Raw genomic sequence first — 11,947 nt, forward strand, 5'->3', positions numbered from 1 at the left:
AACAGAAAAAGAGACATCGCTAAAATAGACAATAGTTACTCCGAAAACTCAATTACTAAGGACGAAAAAATCTTGACAAACAATGGAGGTGTAAAACAAGTCCAACAAGGATCGCTTGCAGTGCAACACACGGAGAGAAAGCGCCATGGAAACTACTCTCCGGCAAGAATCGGAAGGTACAATATCAAAACGAAGACCAAGAATAAGCCCTACGCCCTTTTCTATGTCATGAATCACGAAAACTTCGATCAGCCCGACACAATACTATCAGAAAATAGAAACTACGACCAGGACCCGGTAAATAACTTTTATAATACTGTCACCAACTACAAGACCATTCATAGGAGAAATCCAAGCATTCAAAATTATGCTGTTTTTAGAGACCGATAATTATTATTATTTTTTAATTGTTATTGTTTTTACTGATTATTTTATAAAAAATAAACAGTCCTGATATTTAAAAAAAATGTATATTTTTCTTAAAGTGTTCGTTAGCTATGTCGTAGTTGTTTTTTTAAGCTATTAGTAACAAAATGGGTCACAATTTGAAAATTATATAAATTAATACTCCTCATGATTATATTTATTTCAAGTCCTGAATGATTTAAATATAAGGGAACTCTAATAATTATATCTGACGACTTCTATACAAGCCAAAGCTTTTAAATCAATCGTTTATTAATTGTATTTGAAATTAAGAAAAAAAAAATATTATAAAACACAAACCTACATGTTATAGGAAAAGATTCATAATTTGTTTCTTATATAAATATATTGTTATTGTTATATTACCAAAAAACGTTTCAGTAAATCTCTCGCTCCGTTTTAATTTTTGACAACATTCGAAAGAATTATCCTATGCTCCCCTATATTTATTTATGATATATTTTTCATATTCCTCAAGCACTTAGGGCAAGAAGATTCTTAAGGATATATTTTTTGACATCCCAACATTAAAATTACTTATTTAAAATATTCTAATCCATTTCGATAAGTTATTTAACTTATCGGTTCCTAAATGTTACCAACTCGCTTCTCAAGGCCTGATTCAATTTAATTAATAATAGTATTACTGTTATTCAAATATTATTTTTTCATTGTTAAGAATCTATTGTAAGGAGTGGTGTAAGCGTCGGCAACTTTTTTTAAACAATATTTAGCACTATAAAGTATTATAAAATCTTAACAAAATTTGTTTATTAAATGTTGTCTATCACAACATTAATAATTCATATTTAATCCAATCATTATATTCAATCCCACACTAGTAAAATATGGCTCTGCACAGAACGACTATATTATGACAATTTATGTAACTTCAATGGTTTACGCGGCGCGCGCCAATTAAACACGCAGACGGCATGATTTCAGTCATCTTGAAAATAAATTACTTTTTATATCACACTCAATACTTTCTAAATATATAAATCTTTTACAAATATAACGGACAAAGCCACAAGGACGTATAAACATCATAACATCATTCTGCTCTGAGCGAACACACAAACATAATAACAAAAACAAAGATTTATTTAACATCGACAATTCAGTGAGGTCGGGTTAAAGGTCTCACTAACACTTACAATAATATTCACTTCGCCCTTCATCAAAATGACTGCATAGTTTTTATTTTTTGCTACACTCGCCTAATAAACGCGCGAGTGCGCCGCACAAATTACACAGGGTTTTTCATTATCATTGACACAGAACAGCATTACTCAATCTCGAGAGCGCGTTCATGAATGTCAACGTTCGATGTTCTATTATATTAGCTATATAAGGGTTTCTCTTGTATTTCGCTGTCATTGCTACGAGAGAGGCTCGGGGAATATGCTGAGTCGTCTAGCTCTTATACTAGTGGTCGCCGCCGGCGGCTCCTGCATGGAAATGCGGGAGACGGTTGAACGTATGGTGATGGTCCGCACCACCGGATCTGACCTTCAACCTGCCGCCTCAGGCTACATATACAAAAAGAAAAACGATGGAAAGGAAAGTGTTATCGAAATGGGCGAAAGTGAAATCATGGAACAGTTAGCTAAACTTTACGAGCAGCCGAAAGCCTTTGGCGCGCCACTACCGATCTCAAAGGGACTTAAGACAGAGGAAGAAGATGAACAGAAATCGGAATCTCAGAGCGAAGAACGTGTCATTCCTGTAAAAGAGAAACAAGAGGACCACATTGATGGCATAGCTGATGATGACTATAAGAAGATCTTTGATGAGTATAAGTCACTTTACGGTGACAGTAAGGCTTATGACGATTACATTCGTAGTTTAAGCCATTTAGGCGATGGACTTTATAACGGGTATACAGGAGACAATAAAGACGATGACAAAGGATATAAAGGATACAGCAAAAGGCAGCGCTACGGGGACGGCAAGGCTGGTGACTATCACAATGCAAAATACGAAAGTTATGCCTATTCAGACAGCGATCGCAAGGGAGATGAAAGTAAAGATGATGAAAAACACAACGAACATCATGAAAACGAAGAGGACGGAAAGAAATCTCACGCCAAGGCAGACGGCCATGGATTTTATAAAATCTTCGACAAACACGACGACCAACACCAAAAAGACCATAAAATTTATGACAATGAAGACAAAATCGGTTTCCATAAATTCGCAGGCGGCCATAAATATCACGGAGCAGAAGACAGAGGATACGATAAAGATGGATCTCACGAGTCAGGGCATCAACACGACTACGGAACAAGCGGACACCATGATGAAGGATCAGGAAAAGAAGCAGACCATTCCTCCGAAGAAGAATCGTCCAGTGAAAAACATGGAGACTATGGGTCAAAGGTGGGGGAGGCTGCCGGCCACGGCTACGGCTTCAAGATCAAGCATTGATGTTGGCGTGTTAAAGATGTTTGTTATAGTTTTGTTAACTTTTGTAAATATTTAATTTATTATTAGATAAAGATAAACTGAAACCTATTTACGAATTTACTTTTCTCTCAATCGTTATCAAAACTAAACCTTATATAATTTATATCAATAAATTCTTTTACCAGCTCACATTTTATTACATTAAGTTTCTACTGTAACACAAGGTGACAGTTTTATCAACAATTTCGTAGGGAATAGTTTTATTTGAGTATCAGTTACACAGCCTTCATTAATTAATAATATTATAATCACCGATTTAGTCCCTGCTAGAGAATATACATTACACATATTTATACCGAAATCCAGATTAATCTTGTTACCTTTCACGTAATTTATTTTTAATGTAATGTCAGATCCAACACTTCCAAAAATAATGCAGAAGTAGGGCTAATAATATCTTGACGTGCTATCTGAGGCACGACACCATAAGTACCAGGCAGTCAGTTTGACAGAAAACTGAATAATCTGCCATTTGGGAACAAAGGCGTAGCGTTAAAACACACACGTTTTAAACGTAGGAAGGACGTGCTCTTCTGCTCTTCCTTTTAAATAAATTATTTTTATGAAACATAAACACAATAATAAGCTTTAAATTTCCTGAAAATGATTATTTTCTGATTCAGATTTAAATAAAATTTTAATTGTGAGTAAGTAAAAGATTTAAAGTAAGTTTAATAGTAAAAAATATTAATACTGTAAATATACTAATATAAATAAACCATTATTTATAGTCCTAGAAATTAAATTTATTATTAAAAAAAATCTTCATAAAGTTAAGTAAAATATTATACAAATTTCATGCAATTAAAAATTGCTGAATCTTTAGTATAAATTATTTAATAAATATATTTTTATAAATTCGTTTAAATAAATAAAAATATACATATCTACTTATTAAAAACTGCATCTACTAAATATCTTGCTTACTGTTCTGTAGAATATATGTATATTAGGGTTACGCTTGAACAGACGTGTAATATATACTTTTTCTGTTTAAAATGCCTACAAAACACAAGCACTTGTACAAAAAGTAACAAGAACGATTAAAATAGTGAAACTGATTATTTACGGCTAATTCTCTTTCATTAATTGATAACACTAATTAAGCAAACTTTATTGTGAAATTGAAAAATACTATTGTAAGGTTACCTTCGATTTCGTTGACTGTTTATTGTCCAACTTGAAATTAAATAAAAGAACAGAATACATTTTTTAATAATTGTAATAAGTAATAATTACACAATAGTAGCCTGTAACGCTACGACTTGATTCAGACTGTCATTCCATCAGACGAATATATATTTCAAACTCAAACTTGAAACTCCTTTTTTCAAATCAGAAACATCACACTTACTTGTTGATTCGGAAAAGAAAATACCCTGACCTGAGGAGAACCAGCAAAATACTCAGCAAGTTGTTTTTAGTCAATCTGTGTTTTTTGTCATGTTATATATAGATGAGTTTTACCTTACCTTTTAAATAATTAACATAACCTACACTGTATACAAATGGATAGTAGAACGTAATTGACAAAAATTATAACAGAACGACAAATATGGGATGGGAAAAGCTAAATAAGTAGATAAACAAAAAACTGACAGACGATGTTATGAAGACTGCAGGCACAATCTATGGAGGCCTGTGTTATTACACGCTGATCACTCAATCCAGAAATCCGATGAGCTAAATTAAGATTTAAAGTAGTTAAAACACTTAGTAAAAACAATAAAGGCAAATAAATAAAAATTTCTTCATGATTCAATTAATCCTTTTCATCTGGTTTTAATTCATCTATTATTATCCAATACATAATGAGACATTTCATTTCTTTTCTAACAACAGTAAATGTTCATTTTCCACTGCTCCCTATGTGGAGAAGGTTTGAAGTATATTCGACCACGCTACTGCAATAAGGATTGGTATAATATACACCCACAGCAGAATTTCGTTGAAATTAGACACATGTAGGTTTCTTCTCGATTTCTTCCTTCATCGCCGAGCACGGGATGAATTATAAACACAAATTAAGCACATTAAAGTGTTGCTTGCCTCGTTGTCGATTGCGATTACCTATTTTCTAAGCCTTAACTGAAAATACGACAAAACCAATATACCTATCTAATATACATAGATTTGATCAGCGGATATGCCTTACAAATTCACTATTGATATCTCGCGTATTTGCATTATAAAATGATTGAGTATCAGCTGTTGTCCGAGGTGTCTGTTTATCGAAGCGTGACGTGACCTTGACCTGCCTTGCAATCGTTTTTAACGTTGATATCACAGACGCCTCATTTGGTTGATGAATTAATATACAAGTTTATTAGATAATAATGTTAAAACACTTACTAAATTTTACATAAAATTTATAATTTTCCCTGTGCTTTTTATCTTATGTTGAGCAATGTGCTTGTCGTATGTGCTTTACCCTGGTACAGAAAAATGAACTACGCTAGTCGCCGAATTATTGTTAAAATAATGATGAAATGTCTTCATTCTTTAATTAAATATTTTTTTAAAGTGTTTCTAGCTTGCAAAGTCTTGTTCTTCTTAGTAATATCCTTTATGTATATAAGATTTTAAATTAACACGGTTGTTTTTATCATTACCGTTATTTAATACAGAATATTTACCATTTTTATTATATGATATTTAGTTGGTGGAGCTCGATATTTCCATATTATCTACGAATTTCTTGTTTACGAGACTCTTAAAAAGGTGGTAAATATCCCGTAATAAATAACTGTAATCGTTTAAGTAATTTCACGGAAACGTGTTATACGTGTACATAAAAACCCAATAGTGCTTGTCCGTATTTGAACTCACGATCCTCTGTTCCACTGGTATATCACGACGATTTTGTATGCGTATTCATTTAATTGTTACTTCTTCATAAAATTTAAGTATTATGTATGATAGGATCAAAATCTAAGCTTTCTATCATTTATTATTTCCTGTGTTGGGTGTATTCATTGGCAAGACTGAAAGTTATATGAGATCTTATTAGGGAAACTGCACGTGTCTGATCTGTCGCTAATTTACAGTGAAAGAACATGGCGGATTAACATGTTGTTGATAATTTATCGTTGATAAATTTTAAGCTTTTGTCGTGCCAGGAGAGGCTTTTACTCAACTTGGTACTTTACTTTTTAATTGGAGCTTTAACTCTTATAGCGAGCTCGATTGGGACAATTGCTTAGAAAGGCCGTGTATACAATTGGGAAATACCAATTTACTCATAATTAGTTAAACAAGTAAATAGGTCCGTAGTAATGATAGTGTTGCTCAGTTATCTTAATAGAATTTTAGATTTGATATTTGCAATCAATTTTTGATTTTCGCCAGCCATTTGCTTAAAAATGTGCTTAAAAATGTACTTTAATAAAATTTAATTGTTCGCTAATTCGAATTACTTTTAAGCATAGTACTTCTGGTAGATTTTGATCTTTCCCTATATAAACTAAAAAAATGGTTTTTCATAGTTTAACTGCTGGAGAAATGGTCTTTGAGCATACGTGAATACATGTCAAGCGTTAATTCATACGCCTTTAAAGATGCATCAGAATTTACATTATATCCAAACAATCGTAAATATGGAAAAAAATATTTCAACACGACATCGGTAATTCAGATTTGTCGAGTTATTATCATCGTAGGCGCAATTGCGAACAAAAAACTTTTCGCGCTCGTCTGCGGTCGGCGCCCGCGTTACGTTACTCAATGAGCAAATTTTTCATTACCAAAGTCTTTGTCACCTATAACCTCGTGAGAATAAACTGTTACATGGCTACGAGAAAGGTATCAGTCGAACACTCACGGACCTTCTTTTGTCTCAAACCCAGATATAAATATTGGGCAATGGGGTTAGCAAATTATTACAGCACAGTGAGCTGAACAGGAAACATCTCAACATGAAGACAGCAATCAGCCTGTTATGCGTGGCGGCCTGCGTGGCGGCCGTCCAGGTCGGGTACGTGGCTCCAGCCACGAGCTACATTTACCGAAGCGACAACGATGGACCGGCCAGCCTCATCCAGGTCGGAGCGCATGGCTACCAGCAGCCCCAAGCATTTGCGCCTCCCTTACCTATCGGTCAACCATTAAAAGCGGTTGAGGCTTACGATTTGGCGCCGATCCCCTTGCCTTATGTAGCCGCTAAACCAATCATCATCGAAGATGCAGAGGAAGATGACGAGAGCTCTGATGAAGGTTCTGAAGAAAGCAGCGAAGAGGAACTGGCTGGGCACGATGTTGGACACGAAGTCGGCGGTGGTAGTGCTTACGACGAGGAACACCATGCTGCCAAGGGCGAAAAAGGTGCCAAGGGCTACCACAGCCAAGATCATCATGCCAAAGGAGTCGCTGGCAAATACGGCAAGGAGCATAAGGAAGGTTACTTCCATGAAGCTAAAGGAGAAAAGGGTGCCCACCATGACGAGGCAGACGCTCACGGAAAGCATCACGAAGCCGGAAACAGTTACAAAGGAGGAGATCATGGCCACAAGAAACATTTTAGCAAGGGTGAAGAAGTGACCGGCTACCACAAGGTCTTCCACAAGGACGAGTTCAAGAAAGACCACGACTTCTACGACGTGGCCGACAACAGTGGAAACTTCAAAAAGCACGGATCCCAGGACGCTCATCACGGTTCTGAAGCTGGCGGTCACAAGAAGGGAGGACACAGTGACTCAGGCTATAACAAGGGCGGTTTCGGTAAATCTGGATTCCATGCTAAGGGCGTAGTGGATGAAGCTGACCAAGGTCATTCCGCTGAGGAAGGTGCTGACAGCCATTACAATCACCACGAAGACTACGGGAAAAAGGCAGGTCAGAGCCAGGAGAAGGAGTATGCCTTTGGTGAAGCCGATGGCGATTACGAAGAAAACGACAAGCATGACGACGAAGAATGAAATTTTAACATAATTTAGATAAATGTTGATTAATTTATTGCTTGATTATTTTGTTATGTTTGATACTCGATAAAGCTGTAAATATTTTTGTATAGCACAAATGTAAATAATAATAAAAATAATGAAATGAAACTAATACACTTTTTATTTTAAATAAGCATGATGCTTTAAACTATAATATCTATAAAACGAATTCCAAATAAAAAAAAAGAAATATTTATAGGAAATACATTTATTATTTAATTTAGCGTCACACGTCAAAAAGTCACGTAATCTCAATTTTTTTATCGTCAAACTATTTTTTAAACACAGTAATAAGCCTAGTCACTGTATTAATAACATTATATTTCCTGGTTTTTATTAACAGCAATAACACATACATAAAATAAATTAAATCTAAATTTAATTTTTTTAATAAATATAATATTATAAATCGGAATTAAAAAATATCAATAATATTTGTATAAGAATTCTGACCTGCTTGTCTGGTATTCAAAAATGATGTGCAAACTAGTTATTATATTATTTCAGAAATGGCAACGGATTGCTTATATACTTTGTGACATGAACACTATTAGGTGATAAAATTCCTAAAAATAAAAAATAGGATTAAGAAGAAAAAAATACCCTGAGACACCCGAGCTGATGGATCTATGCCTGTTACCCTAACGAAGAAAAATATATTATTGTGTAAACTAAAGGATTCTGCCTAAAAATAATTTCTAAATTTAAAACCAACAGCTTATATATCATTACTATTTACAGTTCAAAGCCATACATCATAATTAATTTTACAGTTCAAGCTTCAAAGGAGACATTTAATGATGGCCTTCAATATTTTGAAAATCGATTATTTATAAATCGATTAGCTAATCGTGATTCGCCTTATTGTAGATCTAAACATTATTTATTTATTACCAATGCCAAATATCAATTAAAATAAAAATAACACATTTATACCATCGTAAAGCTAAAAATGAAATTATCATTCATAAATTATAATATAAGGTAAGTATGTATAAAAAGTAAAAATGCAGAATCTTAATAAGACAGTGCAAAATACTTCTTATATTTAGTTTTGTTTATTATAACAACTTTACTTGTAATAACATTTAATTAGAATGCTTAATGTTTAGAAGCAAAATATAACAATCCTACAGGAATGCTTACACTGTACAAACGATAATTATTGCTCTTAAAATTCCCTCTGCTGAACTAAGGTCTCCATACTGCTCCAATACAGATTGGTAGATTCACATGTGACAGTATGGTTTGCACATGATGTTTTTTTCACCGCCGTGCACGAAACGAATTATAAACACAAACTGAGAACGCTGAACGAATAATTACTTGTAGTTATTAGTTTTCATTACCAATTTGTAATAAAATAAAATATTACTATTAGTTAAAAAAAATCTCTGTGAATATTATATTTACCACATTCAGTAATAAAATCAATATGCGTAATATTTTTTGTTATTTAAGTATCGAGAGCCTTGACAGATCCATGTCAGCGAACCGACAAGCTACATCAATTAAGATGCAACCGCGTGGAACCAGAAATAAGGATTTCTGAGGAAAAAACTTACCCTTGTACACGAATTAGGAACAAAGGCTATATAAACTAAACAGATCGCATGTATGTCAGTGTCGTAACCTACTTCGAGTGCGTCTGATCACACAAAAAATAAGAACATGACACAAAACAAAGTATCACTATTATTACTGTCACTGGCATCAATTCTATGCTGGTCTGATTCATCGCCAGTCGACTTGGGTTCATTGGAATTTGATAATCTTGACACTGATATATCGGATTTGAAGTATGAATCCGAAGATGGAACCTTGGACGATTTTTTCAAACCTACCGATAAGAAGGTAGATACTGCCAAGCAGAGTGAAGGATCAAAGACTAAAGTAAGTGCGTCCGGAAGCAAGAAGAAAACTTCGGGTAGCAAAGGATTGAATACAAAGTATGACCTCGAAGACATAAAGAAGTTTTTTAAGCTAGCTGGTATTCATAACGCAGGCACTTACGACGATGGTGGTATCTACGCTGTTGCAAAAGGCGTAGCTGCATCAGGTGTAGGAGTCGCTGGTAATGAAGAAAGAAAGTACAAAAAGGGTACGAAGTCAAAGGGATTTCATAAAATTTCACACAAGGACGAATACAATAACGACAAAGAATTTTATGCAGAAGACGAAACCAGTGGCGTGATTAAGAAAATTGGTGCAAAAGGTCTGGGTTTTGAAGCTGGTGCTGGTGCGGCTGTTGAGAAAGGTTATTTTCATCACGATCATGATAAAGGATTGTTTGGAAAGCAAGGCATTTCAGATAAAGTTAATCTTAACAAGGAATACAAAGGATATACCGATGCTCAAGAATTTGATTCTTATTTCAAATTTAATAATAAGTGATGAATAATTATCTTTTTTTTTTAGTTTGATTTTTGTGTTTACCACTTTTTTACGATGTTATTTTTTTATGATAAAATTATAATATTGTATGGTTTGATATTATATTTTATGAATTACAATTATTATTTAATAAGCAATAGTTTTATGGCCTTATTTTAAAAATTGATTATTGTAATCGTCGTTAATCAGTCATATATAAAAGCGTTTATAATTCAATACGTTTCACTTCGATTTAACATCCGTATTTGTTATAGAATGTATTTAAAAGAAATCATTGTAAGACCGTTCGAGTAACGGTATAGAATAACTCTGGAAACTTATTACAGATTATGGGTTTCATATATTTAAAAAAATATAAAAATGGTGAGTTTCCATATCTTAATGTCAAGTCTAAATAATGGTTTTCAATCAATGTTCCAAATTCAAATAAAAGTTTATTTCATAAAAAGTATTATTTCATATTTTCAGCTTTAATATTACTCCAATTAATAAATTATTTTTACTGCTTACATGGAGAAACTCGGCCACATTTTTATAGTGCATTCCCAGAATTAGGGAATAATATTAAACATTATGGCTACCTAACTCTCGATACAGAAACTGATCCTGTTGTAAGCGTACGAAAAAGCTTTGGTGCTGCAATGTCCCCTCCATTTGTGAATATGGACGACGTCATTAATGAACCGCAAAGGGCTTACAGTTGTTCTACAATGTCGTGTCTGGATGACGATGAGACAAACATTGTATGCGCCTGCAATTACAAAACAGGCAACGTTGTAACTTTCAAAAATAGTTGTGATTTAAAAAAACACAATTGCAGATTTAATACAGGTAAGAAATTATTCATAATCTGCATAACTTGTATAAAACAAATAGGAAATATTGCACTCTACAGTAATATAATTGGTAATAATTTATTTCTACTAGTATAATATTATATTTGTAATGTATTTCGAAATGTTTCAGATTTTAAGATCATCTTAAATGATATATGCCCCTGGGAATTTCAAACTCGACGTAACAACAGACGATTTGAATTTGATTATAATAACCCTAAGTACTACAATTAATATTAAAAAATAATTGAACACGATTGTTTTTATTTATATGTTTAATTAAAATTTCTATAGTTTCCTTATAAATTGCAGTACAGAAGTAAGCTCGAGTTAAATATTTATGTGTACTCTACTCTATTCCAAGCATGAGATGATAAAATAAAAGCCAAATAAACAACAAACAACATTCGACAGTAAATTGATACGATGTCATTGGTCAAGAGCTTAATTATGATATTCACTATGGATTTGCGAATTGTTTTTATTAAATAGACTAAACTAGTATAGGAATTTTAGGATTAAAATTAAAGTGGATGTAATGATGTGTAAAACATAATTATCGTAAACAGTTAATAGAGTATATAGCAGAATTATTATCAAATCTAGAATAAAAACGTAACGTAAACGAAAAACACATAAATTTAAAGTTTGTTTATCATTATTCCTACTGCGATTGGAAAAAGCTCTTTATTTAATTATTTTATGTATTACATTGAGAATCGTAAATTTTAATTTAATTTATAAACTTAATGTCATAAAAATAAAATTTAATAAAATAAGTTAAAGTTTTTAAAACGGTATAAACATTTTAAATCACTAATTTTCTTAAGAATCTATGTAATGCAATTAAGATTTTGCGTTATTTGTTCTAAGAATTCGGAATCG

At 33.0% G+C, this 11,947-nt stretch overlaps 2 protein-coding genes across 2 annotated transcripts; both read left to right on the top strand.

Moving 5' to 3' along the window:
- The first annotated feature begins 1,800 nt into the window (after positions 1 to 1,800).
- On the top strand, positions 1,801 to 2,856 carry LOC124539061 (high mobility group nucleosome-binding domain-containing protein 5-like). The gene has a single exon (XM_047116385.1). It carries the CDS (start codon positions 1,831 to 1,833, stop codon positions 2,854 to 2,856), a length of 1,026 nt encoding a protein of 341 aa, XP_046972341.1. The 5' UTR covers positions 1,801 to 1,830.
- Positions 2,857 to 6,802: 3,946 nt separating this feature from the next.
- On the top strand, positions 6,803 to 7,808 carry LOC124539062 (histidine-rich glycoprotein-like). The gene has a single exon (XM_047116386.1). It carries the CDS (start codon positions 6,810 to 6,812, stop codon positions 7,806 to 7,808), a length of 999 nt encoding a protein of 332 aa, XP_046972342.1. The 5' UTR covers positions 6,803 to 6,809.
- The last annotated feature ends 4,139 nt before the right edge of the window (positions 7,809 to 11,947 follow it).

The sequence above is a fragment of the Vanessa cardui genome, chromosome 21 (genome assembly GCF_905220365.1).
Source record: "Vanessa cardui chromosome 21, ilVanCard2.1, whole genome shotgun sequence".
Lineage (NCBI taxonomy): Eukaryota > Metazoa > Arthropoda > Insecta > Lepidoptera > Nymphalidae > Vanessa > Vanessa cardui.